General features: G+C 27.3%; 4 protein-coding genes across 17 annotated transcripts in view; 3 read left to right on the plus strand and 1 right to left on the minus strand.

Moving 5' to 3' along the window:
* On the plus strand, positions 1 to 989 carry LOC126896352 (death-associated protein 1). Its single transcript, XM_050669051.1, has 3 exons — positions 1 to 213; positions 268 to 373; positions 443 to 989. The coding sequence occupies exons 1-3, from the start codon at positions 171 to 173 to the stop codon at positions 591 to 593; spliced, it is 300 nt and encodes a 99-aa protein (XP_050525008.1). The 5' UTR covers positions 1 to 170; the 3' UTR covers positions 594 to 989.
* Positions 990 to 2,754: 1,765 nt separating this feature from the next.
* On the plus strand, positions 2,755 to 5,837 carry LOC126894312 (derlin-1). Its single transcript, XM_050665230.1, has 7 exons — positions 2,755 to 2,918; positions 3,489 to 3,641; positions 4,239 to 4,350; positions 4,453 to 4,544; positions 4,607 to 4,755; positions 4,811 to 4,921; positions 5,296 to 5,837. Exons 2-7 carry the CDS (start codon positions 3,489 to 3,491, stop codon positions 5,447 to 5,449), a joined length of 771 nt encoding a protein of 256 aa, XP_050521187.1. The 5' UTR covers positions 2,755 to 2,918; the 3' UTR covers positions 5,450 to 5,837.
* Positions 5,838 to 6,972: 1,135 nt separating this feature from the next.
* On the plus strand, positions 6,973 to 11,974 carry LOC126894289 (borealin). Of its 3 annotated transcripts, none has more exons than XM_050665199.1 (7): positions 6,973 to 7,235; positions 8,091 to 8,220; positions 10,011 to 10,132; positions 10,197 to 10,311; positions 10,460 to 10,575; positions 11,459 to 11,653; positions 11,714 to 11,974. In XM_050665199.1, exons 2-7 carry the CDS (start codon positions 8,097 to 8,099, stop codon positions 11,840 to 11,842), a joined length of 801 nt encoding a protein of 266 aa, XP_050521156.1. In that variant the 5' UTR covers positions 6,973 to 7,235; positions 8,091 to 8,096; the 3' UTR covers positions 11,843 to 11,974. The 3 variants fall into 3 exon arrangements, with proteins under 3 accessions (XP_050521156.1, XP_050521157.1, XP_050521159.1); XM_050665200.1 differs by lacking the exon at positions 6,973 to 7,235 and adding an exon at positions 7,696 to 7,838; XM_050665202.1 differs by lacking the exon at positions 6,973 to 7,235 and adding an exon at positions 7,751 to 7,891.
* Positions 11,975 to 18,212: 6,238 nt separating this feature from the next.
* Positions 18,213 to 20,851, minus strand: part of LOC126896224 (eye-specific diacylglycerol kinase) — a 120,997-nt gene continuing 118,358 nt past the window's right edge. For all 12 annotated transcript variants that reach the window (XM_050668827.1, XM_050668828.1, XM_050668831.1 and 9 more), the window contains one exon: positions 18,213 to 20,431. In XM_050668827.1, coding sequence (XP_050524784.1) covers positions 20,382 to 20,431 — 50 coding nt within the window. In that variant the 3' untranslated portion in view covers positions 18,213 to 20,381. The remainder of the gene's footprint in view (positions 20,432 to 20,851) is intronic.

The raw sequence follows: 20,851 nt of genomic DNA on the forward strand, positions 1-20,851 counted from the left end.
AGATTATAAATATTATGTTTACTAATATTATTCTGCTGAGTACGTAGTGTTACCGGCTGCGTAAAACTATTGATGCAACGTAATCTACTACATAGCTATTCCGTCCAGTAAAGTTCTGCGTACACGTGTAAACTTTTTTTTAATTTTCTGTTATATCATACTATATTAAAATGGAAAACGAAACTGAACTTAAAGGTGGACATCCTCAAGCAGGTAAATATGTTTTATAACTGATTTTACCAAATAAGTTACATGTTAAATTTTCAGTGAAAGCTGGTGGTATGCGCATTGTTCAACACAAAAGTAATTCTGATAAAGAATCCAAGAGTTCTGCTTCTGATGTGGCCAATTCAGTCCTTAAGGTTTCTACAAGGTAAATAAAATAATAAAGTCTTCTCATGATGTGAAGTTTCCAACTTATTTCAATAATTTATATTTACAGCCCTCCTAAACAAAATGTAGTACCAGTACATAATCACAATGATTATCCTACTCAAGCTGTTCAAAAGACTCATAACAAACCATTACCAAGTCACGATCCTAGACAACATCATGCTCCAAAACCAACTATTCATCAACCATCTAAGCAATAGATAAAAAATATTTGATTGATTCTTTTGATACTGCACAAACGATAAAAAAAAAAACAAGTTATTGGTTAACTATAACTATAACCTTTTATTAAATTTCATTATTTTATTATCATAAAATATGTTCAAATAGTTTTTGTTCTTTTATTTGATTAGTTTTATTTTGTTGTTTATAGATGATACTTTCATTAATTTATCACTTTAAAAGTTTTCTTAGGTATACATTTATTTTTATAATGTATTATTAAAATAGTATATTCTTACAGTCAGAAGCATCATTTTATTGTGCATTCAATAAGTTAATTATTTTTATGTATTAAAATAACTATTTTGTATCCATTTTAACATTTAAAGTATATGTATACACATAACATTCCAAATATATATATTTATGCTAATTACCATAAAAATATTATTCAATACTACAATTATACAATATATAGTAGATAATATATTTTGATTATCTCAATCGTATATTATTTTCAATTTAATAAAAGAATTTATTTCATATAATATTAAATAAAGAAAGAAAAAAATATGAGATTGCACCAACTATAATTAATTTTTGTTGATACAGCAATTTATAAACTACTCAACTATTTGAAGGAAGTTGATAAGAAATATTTATATGATAATTATTTCAATTTCTTGGTAAAATTAATAAAATATTTTGCTAATATAACAATACTTTCTAGATAATAAGTATGTATTTAAAAAAATTACAATTCCTAACATATCTTACTTTTTAAAAATAGTTATATTTGGATGATAGAAGAACTGTAGAGTAATAAGATTGTTACCTCCTGCATACACTTTTACAACAAAATTCAGATTTAATTATCTTATGTAATATTACTGATAAAATAGATGCTAGTACATTTTTTTTTAGAAAAATGAAGAATTTTTATACAAAAATCATTCTTTTTTCTTTTACTTTAATGTTCGTTTTCACCATGAAGATAAGTCGTGGAGATAAAATTTTTTTTGAACTTATAGTACATAATGTAGCTTTATTTTAAAATATATTTGAATCTCGTGTATTTCTGTAACATTTTCAAAATATAAGTTGAAAAAGTAAAGTTTTTTTTAAAGTTGATATTTAGAATCTCTTTTTGTAGGCGTAGATAAAAGGACAATTTTCAAAAAATTTATTTCAAATGAAAGAGAAATACATAAGGTATTTATAATGAAAAATATATATTTTGATTTGTTCATTTTTTGAAAACTTATAGCAGTTTTAAGGAAATTTAATAATTCATTTGAAACCAGTCGACGTGAATCAAGGATCACATTATTTAAATGATAATACGTTCAAGTACTAGTTAGTATGTATATATACACTTCACATTGATATTTAGTCACAGTGATATTTAGATAATATACCTTTAAAAGAAATATTATTTTATAGTATATGATTAACACCAATTTTTAAGTACAACCNATGTCACAGTGATATTTAGATAATATACCTTTAAAAGAAATATTATTTTATAGTATATGATTAACACCAATTTTTAAGTACAACCTTATTACCGTTAAAGTTTTATGTCTCCCCCAAAATTAATGTATATTTATTTTTAAATCGTACATCCTAAACATTTTATTTTATCTTCATTTATATTCTGTATTTAGTTTTAGCACCTCGACAGGTAATTGCTTCCATTTCTTGTAGAGCTTTTATAAACAAATAAAATATAGGGATATTGTACTTATTATTGGAATTTTTTGTTCTATCCTTTCGATGCATTATCAGTGGAAACATGACCGTATCAAGTGGCACTATTAACATTCCACATATTTGGTAAAATCATCGGTGACTTCTGTTTAAAAAATGATCACATAAGTCATATCAAACTTTGTTTAAAGATTACCAAATACCATAATATAAATAAAATAAAGGTGAGGTAGTTAAAGAGATGGCGAGTATACGATTAAAATACTCGGGTGCCAAATGTCTTATTGTACTATAAAAAACATTAAATAGTGCCGAAGGAACATTTAAACTACAGTTAATTTTACTTATCATTATCATCGATAATATTTGTCAATACAGTGTTTACAGCATCGACGTAGATAAAGAATACTATTGTATTGTACTCGATGGTTTACAGTAATATTAGCACTGACGTGTTCTTCTTTAGTATCATGGATATTATCAACATTTTTATCGTAGGCCAACGACAATGATCTATAATATGATAATAAACTTGTAGGAAATATTAACCAGTAAACCAGAAAAAATTAAAATTCAATATTTAGTATTTTTCCTGAAATTCCAAGAATTAGATTGTTATATGCAATTATTATTCTTTGAAATTTAATTTTAAGGTAAGCTATTGTTTTGGTTTTACTGACAATTTGAGAATTAAAAAAATCAATATTTTATGTGATACAATTTTATTAAAATATGTTTTTATACAAAACTTCATAAAATTTTTTAATTAATATATTTTATTGTCAATAAAAGGTAAATAATTATAGTTTTTTTTTTGTTTGGTTTGTTTTTTATTGAAGTTTTATAAATGTGTTATTTTTGTTAGGAAAATATAGTATCTATCATGCTATTTTTTTAGATTAACTTGTACTGATTAATATCCTACTTGAATTTTATGACTATTATCTTAAAATTTTCTTATGTAATTTTCTCGTATTAATTATTTCTAGTGTTTTAAAAACAAGGGTATTTTTAAAAATTTACAGACAAATATTAGCATTGAACCTTGTTTTATATTATATAAAATAATAATGATGTCTTGAACAATTGTAAATCTACTCTTGTTTTGCAAACACTTCTTTTATTATGTTTGAAATTTAAATATATTTAAATAATGCTAATTTTGTACAAAAGACATATTTGAAATCTATATTAGTTTATAATAGTTATTCATTTTATTTCAGATGACTGATATTTCAGCTTGGTATAAATCTCTACCATTTTTCACAAAATGGTGGCTTACATTGACTGCAGCTTTTACATTGGCAGGGCGTTTTGGAATAATTTCACCTTATCATTTTGTCCTTATATACGAACCATTTATAAAAAAATTTCAAGTAAGCAACTAATTAATTCACTGTAAAATTTTTTTAATTAATGGAAACAGGGATAATGTCTGCAGATTAATCCAATGTTATTGGATTAATCTGCAGACATATCAACTTTATAAAAGAGAATTAGATGTTAATAGAGGGATGGTGTGTTCAAATTGGTTATATGGTAGTACTTAAAGTATAATGTTACATGTTTGAGAATCAGCCATAGGTAGTTGATTGTAAACATATTTGTTGAGTGAAATATCAATTATGTAACTAAAGTCACCACCCTTTTCTGTAGCGATGGTTCAACCACTCAATTTATAGTATTGAAGGTTAAGAATCCTACTCTCATTAGAAAAGCACATCGTTTTCATAAAGCAAAAAAAAATTGATGTTTTAGGTTATTTGTGTTTATTAAAGTTCAATTATATTGGATGTTTTGTCCAAAATATAGAAAAACATTTGAATTCTTAACAGAATTAAAAACATATTTTTATTTTTACATAGCTGAAAATTTTTTATATTTGTCAAAAACATATTAAAATATGACCTTACCATATGTGAGGTTCTATTTTAACTCAAATATATTTTTTAACCTTATCAAATTATTTTTAGATTTGGAGGCCTATAACAGCGTTGTTAATGTATCCATTATCACCTGGAAATGGATTCCACTTCTTAGTTAATTGTTATTTTTTGTACAGTTATTCATTGAGATTAGAAACAGGTAAAATATAAGATATATGAAAAGTGAATATTATTCATAAGATAATCTATTTTCAGTATTTATAAATGATATATAAAAAAATGTCTTAATCTTATATTGCAGATTCCTTCGAAGGAAGACCAGCTGATTACTGTTTTATGCTATTGTTCAACTGGCTTTGTTGTGTTATTATAGGTCTATTAGCTGAAATAATGGTAATTTATTATTATTATGTATACAAAGTTAATTTTCTTTTTAAATTATAATTTTATTATAGGTATTAATGGATCCTATGGTTTTAAGTGTGCTTTATGTGTGGTGTCAATTAAATAAAGATGTTATAGTAAGCTTTTGGTTTGGTACTCGATTTAAAGCTATGTATTTGCCTTGGGTATTATTTGGATTTAACTTTGTTATATCTGGAGGGTAAGTTAATTTACTTAAAAACGAAATGGTATTTTGAATATATATTTTTCTTTAGTGGATTACAAGAGTTAGTTGGCATTATTGTTGGCCACATATATTTTTTCCTCATGTTTAAGTACCCACAAGAAATGGGCGGACCTCAACTAATTCAAACACCTCAGATATTGTAAGTTTTTATTTACTATTATAATATGCTTTGTTGCAAGTTTTATAAAGGAAGATTATATAATATAGATTAGAAATGAACATTGAAAATTTTGATGCAATGAAAATCCTAAAAGAGTCTTTGTAGTAATATTTTCTTTTATTATTGAAGGTAGATAGTAACTGTTAGCTATAAAAACCTATGAGTTATGTTATTTTTAATTTATTTATTTTTAAATTAAAAGGATTTTCTTCTAATATTTCTTTTATTCTCATATATTTGCTTGAATGTTGATGTGTATCATTAAAATGTATTACTAGCTTAGTATTATTATTATAATATATAAATATATATAATACATAAAAAGAAAAAAGTCATAATAATTTTATTATCAGGTACAAGTTTTTCCCAAATCAAAGAACAATTCATACTTTTGGTCAACCACCCACAAGAACAGCACCAGTAAATCAACCTCGTCCACAAGGTGAAGATCGAGGACCTTATCAGCGTCACAACTGGGGTAGAGGCAATGTTTTAGGAGGGCAATAAAGTTAAACAAGTCTGAACTAACATAATTTTGTCTTAAAAATTTCTTTTGTCTATTATAATTTGTATAAAAAGAAATGTGATGTTTTTTATTTTCAAATTTTGTTTATAAACCATAAACTTATTGAATCATTAGAAATTACTTTAATGAGTCAAAACTGTAGTTTTGGAACACAGGTATTATTTATATTATTTGTTATAGTTAATGATTTCTCATTCTAGAATAATTATTGACAAATTAAGTTATATGTAATAAGGGTTGCTGAACAAGCTAAATCTATTGAATTTTTATAATAAATTACAGTGATCTTAATTAAACGTTTAAACAAACTATTCTTATGTTTTATACTTTCTATGTATATTTAATAAATAAGCAAATTTTTATTTTTAATTGGAATGTATATGTCTACTATTACATAAGCTATAATTTCATAGTCATTTTCAACATTACATTTTAATGAGACAGTGAATAAACAACACATTTTTTTAATTTACATATAAAAGTTTAAATAAAACAAAATAATTTTTGTAAAACTAAGTATGTAAAGTAGTTGGAGTAGATTGAGTACTACTTTTTTTTCTTATGTATAGTTTATTAATTATTGTATTTATTACTAGAGTATACAATTTTAAATTAAATTATTTAAATCTAGTTCAAGTAACATATCCCTGATGCAATAACACAATTAACAATGTTAAGGATTTAGAATCCCTTAACTATTAAAATTAATTTTATTCTTAAATTTTTAATAACAAATAATATATATTTTGAAATTGTGGCAAAAAAAAAAATTTTGTATGAAAAATAACAAGAACTTATTTATTGTTCTACTTATAACTATTTAATAATTAGTATTTTAAGATCGTGAAATGTAAAAATAGTATGATTAAATACTCTAGCCAATTTTTGGAATGTAAATTCAAGTTAGACTACTTCCTAAATTATTTTTAAAGTCACTTTTCCTAGGATGAAAACTTCGAAAGAGCACAAATTCTTTGCAAATTTTAAAAGAATCATTTTAACTAGTCACAAAAGATATTCAGTCTTCAAATCTCATTTTATAATTTATAAAATTTATTAATTGTTAATTGAGATTTTAGATTCATGTATATGTTGCATGTATAAGATCTTATTTTATTTGCATGTTTTGAGAGAATTCTGACTAAATAATAATTAAAATTGACACCTAAGGCCTACGGATATGACTCTGGTACTACTCGCAGACTCGCCTATGATGAATTTTGTTAGTCACTTAAATTCATTATTATTTCATTGATTATTTAAATGTTTAAGACTTAACAAGACAATATTATTTTTGAAAATTTCATAAGTCATACCACCTTTGTAAAAAATATGCTATTCGAGTATATTACTATATTACTTCAACATTTTCTTCGTGTAAAATTTTATAAATCATTTTTTTATAATAAAGATGATATAAATGTTAAGAATGTAGCAGATCATCTCATATGGAATTATCGCTCATTCAGGTGGTAATGCTCAATGCAGTATGGCCACAGGATAGCGGCGTAGATAACGTCTTCCAAAGATTACAACACTCGCCAGTTATTGAGTGGTCACGTTACGGTATGCTGTCTGTATTTATTTACCGTCAGTAACAATTTTTAATCTGTGAAAGCTGACGGCATGTGACAATTATTTTTAATTCTATATCTGATAAGTATTGTTTACTTTTGCAATTACATACGCGTAACACTTAAAATACTCTGTATTTTTAAATTATTTTCTTAAGTTATATTGCTGATCAAGTGGATATATAATTAAAATGTAAGTATACTTAATATTTTTAAATTTATTATGTTACGTTTTGTAATTTTAAAAAAAACGTAAGTTTATGTGTATGAATAAATTAGTTCACCGTTAAAATTATATTATTACACAAGTCGAGGTGTTTTATGTATTTATGTTTTATATTCTAAGCAGCTATTATTTTTCCATTACGTATTACAATCATAGTTTAAAATGTATTAAAATCCAGAGCCCAAGCAGTTAATCTATTATAATTTTAAGTGCTATAATCTTTTAATTCCAATTTTTCATTGAATTGTTTATTGTAAATAATTCATTAATTAACCTTGGTAAATACAATTCTTTATCATTTTTCATCAACTGTCATTTTGTATTTATTTAGATTATTCATTAATATTGTAGATAGCGCTGTTCGCTATTTTTTCTCATTTTGAAATTCACATTAAAAAACTAGTTTCCCGCCAACGTTTTTTACAAAAATATTTGAGATAAAATAATTTTATCTAATATTTTAATAAATTAATTAGTACTTATTTTATTTGATATTCATATATTACACACTAGTAGTATTAATTATTAACTTTACTGTAGTTGAATGAATCCTTTCAGAACTTCTATCAAGTAACTAAAATATTATGACAGATCTTTAATAAAATAATAAATACTTTAATTAAGTAACTACATCTCTATTAAATATATTAGTTTACCCATATAAAACTGTATTTGAGATATGATAGCTTTATATAAAAATTCTTTATCTTTTTTTTGATACTTTGAATAAATATCCTCTTATATTTCAATTTCAATAAGATTATTCTGCTTGTTTAAGGTAGTTTTTATTCATATTGTATAACATTTATTTTTTATTTTTAGTTAAAAATGCCACGTACAAAGAGAAGAACAGTCAAACGAACATCATCTGATGTAAATATGACTGTTAACATGACAGTTGGGAATCAGCCAAAAAATGTCAAAGAACTTTTAGATGAGTTTGATTTTGAAAGTTAGTAAATAATTATTTTACATTGAAATGTATTATTATTAAAACAAATTTATTTATTGTTTAATTGTCTTGAAAAACAAAAGTTTACTTTTAGTTTTAGTTATTATTGAGGTGGACATAATGTCCATGCACTCAGACCTGTTGGTTCATTGTGTGCACCTCATACAGAATTGTATTGATTCGGTTTACCCACCCAAGTGTTATCACCGAAGTGTTATTGCATTATACCTATCATTGTACAAGGGTAGACCATCAAGTCACACCTATGGATGACCAAAGAGTTCTGTCTTTTTGGCGAAATTAAGTATCTTTCTGGGTCTTAGGTTTTTAATATCTTCTTTTTTAGGAAAAGGTTTACTTAAGTAATTTGATCTTAGTTTGGACAAGGCTGCACATTCACACATAATGTGAAATGAGTCTTCCCTTCTACTCCACACTTCCTGCACAATGGTGATTCCGTTACCCACATTGTGTAAAGATGTTTAAGCAAGTGATCATGTCCTGTCAGTAGACCAGTCAAAGTGCTTATTTGGTGTCTAGTCATGCTATTAAGATCACCCAGCAGTAGAACGGGGTCCTGTTAAATATTTTAGATTGTCTAGGTACTACCAAGTACTTCCAGATTTTCCTGTGTTGTTCTCTGCACCAGTTCTTGGTTAGCGCTTTGAGCGATTGCTCAGTGAGTCCTACCACTGATTCTGGTCCAACATAGGTGTTGTCTGCTCCTTTCCTGGCTAGAAAGTCAGCATTTTCATTTCTAGTGACACCATTGTGTTCTGGTACCCACGCTTGTGTAACTTTGTTGAACCTCAATAGTGATTCTAAAGTTTCAAAGCCGCTTGACTGTCACTTAAGATAGTTATCTTTCTATTGTTGTATACCAGCAGGTTTTGAGCCCCTACCATTATCTCCATCACCTCTGCTTGGAAAACAGAGAGTGTTGAGCCCAATGACATACTGACATTTATTCGTGCCTTTAAACTCCAAATGCCAGTACCTACCTTTCCTGATATTTTGGATCCATCTGTATACATTACAAATTCTCCTTTTTCAGTCAGGTGGTTAATATTCTATTCTCTACGTGTAGCGATTTCCACTTTATACTGTACTGTGATGCAGGTATATTAAAGTGAATTGAATTCTATTGTCCGAGGGTCTAAGTTTTAGACCCTCGATTTTGTCAGCTACTGCTCCCTGTTGATCTTGTGACTCCTGGTCTGCATTTATTGACGTTACTGTCTCTTTGCTAGTAAATGGTTCACCAAGTGTCCCGTTGTTTGCATTGCAGCTTTTAAATTCGACAATTCTTCTGCAAAGATCCGCCAGTTCACACTTTTGTTCCGACAGGTTGTCCGTAGGATCCAAGTTCGTTATTTTGTGGTACTTTTATGTTTTTATCCATATAGTTCCCACGAGTAGTCGAAAAATTAAGGTCTATCACAGCAGAGCTCGATACTGTGATAAAACTATATATTCTATTGTGCGTCAGGTGCCATAGAGGATCCCAATGGTCACATTACCTTTTGGCTAAATACCCTGTGACAAGATAGCAACTCTTTCATTTGGTATGGCTGGATTAGGGGGGCCTATTCGCTGATAGCAAGCAGGTATGCCTAGGCCTACCAGTACCAACTAACCAAAGTCATGACCAGCTAAGAGCAGTGGTACATGTTGCCACCCCCGAATTAACTAGGGTCCATGGATTGTTAAGCTCGTGATCCTTTTGGATCCTTATACAGGAAAAACAAAAGTTTAATTAATTAGTGTTAATTTCAAAATACTTTTTTCAGAAAAGAATATTGAAGATAGTTTCTATAATGCCTATGACAATTGTAGAAACCAAATAGAAAGTTCATTTCTATTATTACAAATGAATTTAAGTGGCAAGTTGGAATTAAAACTACATGATTATGTAAGACTTGCTATAAAGTATATTTGTATATTAAGAATTTCACAATGACAATATTAATTTACAGCTTGCTGAATGTAATAATGTAGAATCTTCTAAAAACATTTTAAAAGGATCTGAACGTTCTACTAGACCAACTACCAAATCTGCTGCTTCCAATGGAACTTCTAAGACTAAAAATGGTAATTTTCGATAGCTATTTTATTAATGAGTTTCAATTGATAAATTACTATACTTATAGTTAAATTTTTTAGTATATAGTTTTAAATAATAATTAATTTATTTTATTTTACATTAATAATTTTGAATTATTTATGTAATATTTTTAAGCATCTGCCTCAAGATTAAAACAAACGGCAGTAAATGGAACAGTAACCAAAACACGTACAACTCGTGGTGAAGAAAGGCCACCTCTATCTGAAAAAAATAATGAATCAAGATACAAAGTAATAGAAATGATCCTTTAAATATTTAATAAAATATTAACCAATTAATTTAGTATAAATATTAAAAATAAAAATGTTGTAAATATTTTGTTCCAAGATAGTAGTATTTTATGAGTTTTATATCAAAGGTCTACTTTTAATACGTAAAATATAAGTGCCCTTGGTTACTTCAGTTGCAAAATTAAAAATTATTTTTGAATTGAGTTTTATATTTAAAAATCATTTCAAAAAATTATTTAAATTTTATAAAAAGTCACCTGTATTAACTTAAATAAAATTTACTTACTTAAATACATAACAAATTTGTATTTAAATGATTTTAAAAGTTTCTGTTTCTATATTTAGCATATTTGTGCAGAACACTTTCCTAAATATCCTAGAAATACTTTTTTATGTTCTTATATGATCATAAAAAATTATTATTAAATAAATCTATAAATACTCGACAATTTTGAGGAATGTACATTTATTTTAAATACCAACATTTTAATGTAAAAATTAATTTTTATAGTATAAGTTTTGGTGTTTTCGTAATTCATAATATATTAAGTTATATTTTGCAAAAAAAAAGAATTTTATAATGCAAAATGTAAATGTTTAGAATTTTTGGGCATCAACTTTTGAGCTGAGTAATATATTTTAATAAATTAAATATAAAATAATTTTTTAATTTTATCAAATGATACAAAATAGAATTCTTAGATGTATTTTATGAATAATTTTTCAAATATCCATGTATAATTTTTAATTTTCTGTTGTTTTTAAATTTACTTTTATTGTTTTAAAGTGATATAATCTTCTATCATGTTTTCATTGTTTTTATTATTTAATAGATTCTGATGTTTTTTTTAATTTTTAAAATCATTTTTTATGTTACCATAAGACGCCAGTAAATCGGCCGCCAATACCAACTTCAGCAACTGTTACTCCTAAAGTAAACATGAACGAACCAATATCAGTGATGCGTCGTCCAAATCAAGGTGAAGTAGCTCTTTCCATGACGGGAAGCCCTCTAATGGTGTCATCAGTATCTAGAGATGACATGGCAACTGTCAGTGTGCCCTTGGCCAATGGGAATGTATGTTTTTTTATACACTTTATTAAATAAGAATTATTTATAATCATAATTTTTATTTAGGTATTATCCATTCTTCCAAGAACTGGTGCTGCTTGTATGGACATATCATTTGATGAACAGACTAAAAAAGAATTACTGCTACTGAAAGGCAACATTGAAGGATTATTAAAAATAAAAGGGGGTTTGTAAAATATTTTCAAATAAAAACATTTTAAATGTTTGATTTTTTTTTTTTAGATGTAAATGAGTTATGTTGTAATATACATAATATAATATTTTATTATGAATTTTACCTCTTGTATTTACTTATTTGGTATATAATTTTATAAGGAAATTTCAATTTGGTTTCATTTTAATTACTAATGTTTGTTGTGGAAAGTCATTTTAATATCAATATTGTGTAGTATTAATATAATAAAAATTATTTAGCACTGAAAGGAAAATTAATAATGGAAAATATTGTCATTAAGTTTTGTATGTGATTTACATATCTGTATTTACTATAAATATATTATTTAATTTTAAATATTGTTCATGGTTAATGATACTGTAAAAATGATTTATACTTTTAAAGATAAAATATTTTATGAGTTAACATAACTACAAAAGTTTTATATATATATAAATTTTTTTATTAGTTTAGTGTAAGTAATACATGAATTTCATGTATTGCCAAATAAGTATTTGAAAAAAAATTATATAATTATTAATTTTATTGAGTTGTATGGATTTTCATATGATATAAACAACTGTCTTAGGTAATTATTTGTTCTTTTTAATAATCTATTTACTTAAAGTAATGCTTCCTTTAGAAATTCTATGTACAATTCAAGTATAATAAACATAAATTAGAAAATAAATAAATTTATGTAAAGTGTGTTTAACTATTTATTATGACTATAGTGTAAATCTTCTTATTTAATTTTTGTTATGATTATTACTTTAATTGGTAATATACTGAAAGTTACCCACGAGATAATCTATCGAAAAACATAAGAAGAGGGAGTCGCCAAAATTTACCCACAAATCTAAGATTTCTCCATGATTTTGAACTCTTATTGAAAAGAATCGAAATACTTTTGCTGGTAAACAATTTCTGATGTTTGTCAGATCTGAAAACGAAGATTGTAGTTTTTGCAACTCACCGTAACTTGCAGATGTAAAATAAAAACTAACAAGAAGTACGGCTTTTAGTACGGTTTAACGTTGTAACAACTTTCATCCTAGTTTTCTAGTTTTAGGAACTCTTGAGTGACGAAGTAATGTTGATAATCAAGAAGTTGTTCCAATATTTTTTGTGTATATTCTTCAGTCCTCCAGAGGACAGAAGAATATACTCGTTACAGTGTACAGCTGTGATGTGATAAAGAGCAGCCGATGATCGTCTTGTTGTAGAACAAAATACCAATAATCTAAGTGAAGACTGGCATAAATGTTCCACCCTATTTGCAGTGAAAGAGCATTCAAATGTATACACTGCATTAACGGAATTTAAAAAAAGAGTAGAAATCATGACTGCTGAATTGAGCGGTGGAAGAAGGATGAAAGGGGCTCTTCAACAAAAATGGATAGACGTCCAAATAAGGTTGTGTAGAATCGTAGATACGTTGTAATATGATGTCGATGACATGTAACTTGACATTTTAAGATAGCATTTAAAATTTTTTGATTAAATATGCTTTAATATGATATGATGGTTAATATGATTTGAAATAATTTTGGCGGTCCAACATTCTAGAATGTTCGACCGCCCAACGAGAAGTTACCTATAAGGCTGAAGCGGCTTTGCCCAGTCAGTTTTTATTAGTTGAGTTTCCATTCCAAATTGTTAAAAAGGTGTGAAATAGTGTACTTATAATACAGTAGGGTTTGTCAACGATAATGATATTGACGACTTTTTTCATTTTACCGACAAAATAAAAAAAAATTCGAAATATCGGAATGATCAAAAAAAAAAAAATTGACAAAGAAAACTGTTTGAATTTTGATCACTTTGTTATAAAATATTTATTTTTTGATATTAGGCCAAAAAAAGTCCATGATAATCTTGTTGATATTTTTTGTATTAAATATATTATGAAATATAAAATTGAGATAAGACGAAAAATTTACTTATTGATACAAAATTCTATTCTTAGATAGGGTTTTTTTATTAAGAAATTGTTGTTATTGCTATTTTTAACAAAACACGAACAATATAATGTTTGAGGAGAATTAAAGTAAGAAATTTCAGAATTAGAAGATATACAAAAACAACTGATTAAAACTCAATTTCAAAAATAAAATGAAATTATTGAGACCCCCCAAAAAAATCCCTATTATATGATATTAGAAGATTGACACGGATAATCCTAATGTCCAGTAATCGTTTATAAAGGTAACACAAACACGTAAAATATTGTTCAATAGTTATTTATAACAGTACTGGTCGAGGGAAAAATATATATTAAAAAAAAAAAAAGAAAGAAATACTACTTAATATTATTTGAATGATATATGTGAAAGTATCTTTTGATATAAGACATGTAAGGTGGTGGATAACCTAAGTAAACGTAAGACGTCAGAAACAAAAGAGAGCGCAGTCGTCGCCGGCTCGCGGTGGTCGTCTTTGCTCCAGTAGATAGACTCTGCACCCTAGTTAGATAGCGAGGATACTCTAATCAGGCTGAGCTCGCAATGTAGTGAGGCGGCTGATGAAAGAGACGAGGTGACCGTATTAACACGTTGACTGCCATGAGGGTAGTTTCAGCCCCTCAGTAGAATTTTTAAGTGAGCCATGAGGGGTCATTTAGTTCTTCACTGTTATGTTGTATTTGAAGACTCGTGGGGTCAAATAGCCCCTGAGTTACCGTCTAAATACCGTATCATCTGATTCTCTGTTATCAGTTTATTAAATTGCTTCAATCAGCGTTTAAATATTTACATATCGGTGACACACCAAAACAAGCGTGGCAGTCAACGTGTTAAATGTATCGTAAAATATACGGTACCATGTCATAATCCCTCGCCAAGCCGTCAGTTACGCACGTATGTAATGGAATCGCAACAGTTTTAACCAACAATTCAATTATGTCGAACTTAAACTTGATTTCAAATGTTTGTTCGCTCTATATATTTAATTAAAAAAAAACTGTAATATGGTTGTACTTTAAGTGATGTGTTTTTAAGGGGGGTTAAATATTATAATTTTTATGAATTATTTATGAAAAAGAAGAGGGAAAGATTAAATGGCTGGGTTGTTGGATTGATGAGGAGAAGATGGAGTAGAAACCTGTTGCACTGTGCTACAATGTCGGTTTGATCGGACTCTACGGGCTACGAAACGTCGGCACGAGCACAGTTTCCCAACTCGGGAAATCAGGCGAGTCCTCAGGTTGCGGATAGAGAAACGGACTGTAGTTATGCAGGTTAGCCGCCAAATAAGCAGCTCATTAATTTGGAATGACGAATAAGCGATCGCAGACAGCGAGCCGCCCAGACGCTCGTTAACCCTGTATATATACAGGGTAGCCGTGAAATAGGCCTATATGGACGAATAAGCGGTAGCGTTTGGGTGTGTGCAATTAAACGCAACCAGTTAAGATAGCCGCTCGCTGGCCTGAAGGATAGGCTATGAGGGCAGCCTACTCACAACATAACTTTAACAATGACAATGGAACGGAATGATATAAAGGTTAACGCATCAGGGAATTCGGATACTCTAGTGTCGACGGTTGGTGCGGGGGCGTACCTACCGGGTGTCGTCATCAAACGAATACGTGATAAATGCAGGAGTGTTGAAGCAGGCTCCTACAGCCAACCATGGGGTTGGTACTGCGATGCAGGTAGTGGTAGTGATAAAGCCACTTCCGCCAGTGAAATAGTCAGGAGGTCATTGGCTCTAGACAGATTGGAAAGAGGAACTAATGCGGCTCCCCTCCAGATGCATTATGGAGATTAATGAGTGTTAAAAAAAAAAACAACATTAGTAATGAAGTTATAGCCAAGGATTTAATATAAAATTATGTATAGAATGTCTAAGATTATAAAAGTGACTACATCGGTCACAAAAAATTATAAATAAATCAACTTTTTTCAACGAGCATAACGTATAAAAGGGAAAATATACCACATTACAAATGATACTGATGTTGAGATGTTCAAGAAGTTGTTTTATGTTGTTGTTGGTGCGATAATACTTATGGCCAAGCCAAATAAAAAGTTTTTTTAATCCTCCATCATTCGTAACAGCCGTCGATAAAAATGTTGACGATGATTTGATGGACTTTTTCAAAACATAACCGTACCGTTTCTTAAGCCGGCTTTATATAACATGAGAGAGGGTTGTGAATAGTGCGACCATAGTTTTGGTTGACCATTGAAAAATGTGATATTTAGGATAAGGGAAACAGGTAGAAGGACAATTCATTAATATAATAAATAATTATGTGTGTATGTGTAATACTAAGTCTATAGATTTATAACGCGCACTTTTTTTTTGAATATAGTTACATAGTATTATATTGCATAAAAGGTGTCCATAGATTTAAATTTAGAAGATGGTTTTTATAGTAATATTGAATCGATTTTCATAAATAAATACCTTCGAAAAAAAAATGTATGATTTAAAATATTCATCAAAATTGAAATAGGTCATATTTACCCCCACGCGACTATGAACGTTAAAAATAAGCTCGCGCCTGCTAAAGGGTTAAGAATACATGTCCAAACTTTGATTATGAGTTTTTAAAAAACCATTACACAAGACTGATAATATTTTGTTCTTTAAAATTTTTAAACAAAAATATGTTATCAAAACCGAGAAAAAATAAGAAACTTGATATACTAATACATTAATAAAATACATTTACAAGTTTTAGATTATTTGAAAAAGTTTTTATTATATTTCAATTTATTTTATTATATTTAATTCATTAATTGTTTAATTATTGTATAATTTATGTGATGAATGTGTATGATGATTTTGAAACTTCATTATTACGTTAATTGATTCTTTTTTGTTTTTAACTTCTATGCAAAGCTGAGAAGGTATTAATTTTACTATGATGTATTTTATAAAATAATTTATTCAAAATAAATAAAATTTTTGTATGAAATATTTAAAAAATGTATAATTTAATTGAACACGAATCATTATTTTTTTGTATTTTTATTATGTGGTAGTACACAGCAGATTATCTCGCACGCGCTAAAACAAATCTCAACCTTATCATGATTATTATATATATATATAATAAGACATTTTAACATTAAGTTCTAGGCAAAATTTACAAAATATAAATATGGTACAAATTATTGTAAAATTTTACAGATTCGCGTCGAAACGTTTAATGATAATGATGATATACGTTGTTAAATATGTTGTTCTAGGTTTTTATTATACAGAGTATTCTAAAAATGTTGAACACTGTGTATTTTTATTATTTGTATGTGCCATTTGATATACTAGGTAGTATAATGAATGTCTGTTAACAAAAAAAGCTAAATTAAGCAGCAATAAAAATGTGTATTTTGTAGAGTTTTTATCTTGCTGTGCTTTTTAGTGGTTATTTTTCGTATTCTATTACTAGTATAAGAGATTTTATTATAATTACAATATTAAAATAGTATAATATTATAATACTACTATAATAAAGTTGGATTCTTTTATCCGTCCATTTAGTGGCTAAATGTTGCTTGCTGAGGTATTTAGGCTATACGAGTATATATTGAATTGATTATCACAAAATAGTTGATATAATATTAATTTAAAAAATTCAATTTTGAAATAAATAATGATTAAAAAAACAATTTATTATTAAATAGATTGTGTACAAATGGTAGTTTAATATTTACCACACCAATAACAATATGGATAATTTGAATAAATAATTGATACAAATTAAAAAATATATATTATATACTATTAATTTTCTAAAAATCAAGTATTTGATTGTCGTACAACAACAATTACACATAATAGAATATTTAGTAAAAACTGATTATTAACAGAAGTAGTATCACCGACTACCAAATAACAATAAATAGGTATATGTGTATAAAACTATCAGGTATTTAAAAATTATACAGTGCTTAAATGTAAACAATTATAAGTAATTAATAATAATTTATTTACAATCATACTAGATAAAATGCGAAATGTCAAGGCGGACTGACGTTAAGAACGAAATCAAATCACAGAAATAGCTCGACAAAACAGTAACAGTAGTAGTATTGGTGTTATGAGCTTACGAAAATGTCGTAAACAAGACTTAAATTTAAAATTTCGAGTTCAGAGATTTTAATAGAATAATAAAAATTTTAAATTGTTTTTTTGAAATTCAAAAAATACAAACTAAGTTTATATAATAAATTTAAAAATTTTAGAATTAATACAATTTTTTTAATGAAATGACTATCACTATGTTATGGTAAATATGGTAGTAATTATAAAAATGATTTACGAGAGTAATGAGTGCCAGAAATACAATATTTTTTCTCATTTTTAACTCTTATTACAATTCTAGTCACCTATGAAGTTTTAAATCCATAAGAGCTAATTTATTTAATAATAGATTAACAACATCCAGTGAAATTAATCAAATAAATTATTCAAGTATTTAATTTATAGTATTTGATGTGTTGATTAAGATTAAGATTATATTGCTTTTAAGTCTATGTATTGGTTCACAAATAATTTACAACTGAATTTGTATTTTAAAAAATAATAAATAAATGGGAGTCAAATACACAATGTAGTTAAAACTTTTTAAAAACTCGTTAGACATAGTTTAAAAGCTTGATTTTTATATCAAAACATGGCTGTAAATTTACATAAAGTATCGGAGCCTGATAAATTAATACTAAAAACGCATTAATAATAATAATATTACAATAATTAAGTTAATTATGACTGTACGCGTCGGGTTTCTTAGGTACCTGTAGCACAAATATGTACCCTACCACAAAACGTTTAGCTTAAGAGATTAATGTCCCCGATTTACAACCAGATTAAAATTCCAAAATTGAACTATATTTAAATATCTCACCCTAATCCCGTTGGTAATGTAAGTTAAAGAGGTCAATTATTCATTAACAATGACTGATAAATCTGTAAAATTATTGAACAAAAGAGTAAAGGGAGTTGTAAGTACAGATGAAACTATGGATTTTTATTTGAGAATCAGATCGCGAAAGCACTCAACCGATATATTAATTTACATTTGATTTGGGTTTGAATATTACAGATTTCATTTCAATACGTACGCTAAAAAACTACTATGTTTTATAATCGAGAGAGTTTACACCGGCCAAGTGCTCTCAAGTTTTTAATTAAAAATTTATCGGATGGATCAATAAAAAGTGTGTATATTTATTTTATGAATGATAAAACTAGAAAACAATAGTACAAAGTGTAAAATATTCATCGGTGTTTCGAGGGTGCAAATCGCGTTAAATATTTCAAGATCTCAGCAAGGCTTATACATAAACAAAACGCCGAATGCACTTCACACTGTAGAAATACGATATATCATTAATGAGACATATTGTGCGCCCTTATGTTTAAATTAAACTACACTTTTCAAACTATCACATCTAGATTTTGAATAACCATTCCATCTGACGAAGATTTATTAATTAAAAACATTTTTGTAATATAGTGACTGTTTATCCTACGAATCATAAAATATTCGATATTTTATGTTTTTATAATCATAATAATAATTATTATTATTATTATAACTATTATGGTCGCAGTCTTATGTGATTTATGAAATAAGTTGGGTAGTGTGAATTTTCATCCAGTTTTACACGTGATCATTTCGAAAGGGCAACGTGTAATTCTATAAACATATATGGTAAGGGCTTTTGTGTTCTATGCGAGGTCACTGTGAGTAATACCTTAACATGACTAACTGTAATATTATGTTATATGTATATTTGCACAAGCAACAACATTGTTTCTTCGGTCGGTTATTTGATACTGCGGGATCTGTAGAGATGGGCAGGTACTTTTAAAATGATATGGGTGACTTGCGATGGAACTATGAAAGAACGTGAAAGTATCGACGAAAAACTAGGATAAATCTTGTCAAACGAGACAAGAGAGTGTGCAACTCAATATCTAAAATACCCAAAAGAAAAGGCTACATTGGACTAATAGCAATTTTATACAATAATTTAAGTACGCCAAGAGTGTTTTTTGTTTTAAAAACTTTGCCCGGAGTCATTATTAGGGATGGATAAGGGTAAAGGGTTTTGATAACTAAAAATACATTTTTTAAATGAAAAAAATTTAAAAAAAAGTAATTAAAATAATAACATAAGCATTAAATTAATTATTGCTCCCGTAGTTATTATTTTGACTGTTAATATAATTTATCGATTCAATAAAAAAAAATTTAAAGCAACACGGATTCAAGACTAGAACTCTGTACAATTAATAAATTACTTGTGTTTGAACAAACCTAATTTATAAACATTGTTAGAAGACAATTACTTAAATACGTGGATCCCCATTTCAGTACAACCAACTAGTAGTAATTAGTAAGAATGTATATAAAAAAAATAATAACATAAGTTTTGATCCCCAAAAGTACAAAGCGACGCCTAGTCATTACTTATTAACTCTCAAGACGTCGCTAATCATTACAACTATAGTAATAGTTTAAACATAAATTTTTCGAATGTCTAGCAAAATTGAATTTATCATTAATAGGTAGTCTGCACGATTTTTTAGTTAATTGAATCAAACTGAAGTTTCTGTTTGGTCAGCAAACGACACAAATTGAGCTTGACCTGAAACAATTGATATTTTATTATTAGGTGTATTTTGTATACATTTTGTATCAAAGGTTACATTACAATTGTATGATAATAATGTCAATTGGCCTTCTGAAGGTCCAATCTGTATAACATATTAGTATTGTCTACAAAGCTCATAGCCTACAATATTCTAATAAATTTATAAAAAATATTGTGTTACATACAATTATTAATAATAATATATAATAAGTATAAAGTACAATGGGAAACAATGTTAGGAATGTCATTGTATACTTAGTGAATTCCATGCTGTCGACTAATTTTATCGGTAAACTTTCCACTGAGTAACTAAAAGTCTATTAAATGAATGGTAGAAATGTATAATTTATTATACATAAATAAATCATAGCATATTGTTATCCTTAATACGATTTATTATGATTTGAAATGATT

This window comes from Daktulosphaira vitifoliae, unplaced genomic scaffold (genome assembly GCF_025091365.1).
Source record: "Daktulosphaira vitifoliae isolate Bord-2020 unplaced genomic scaffold, ASM2509136v1 Scaffold_1, whole genome shotgun sequence".
In the NCBI taxonomy this organism is placed as follows: domain Eukaryota; kingdom Metazoa; phylum Arthropoda; class Insecta; order Hemiptera; family Phylloxeridae; genus Daktulosphaira; species Daktulosphaira vitifoliae.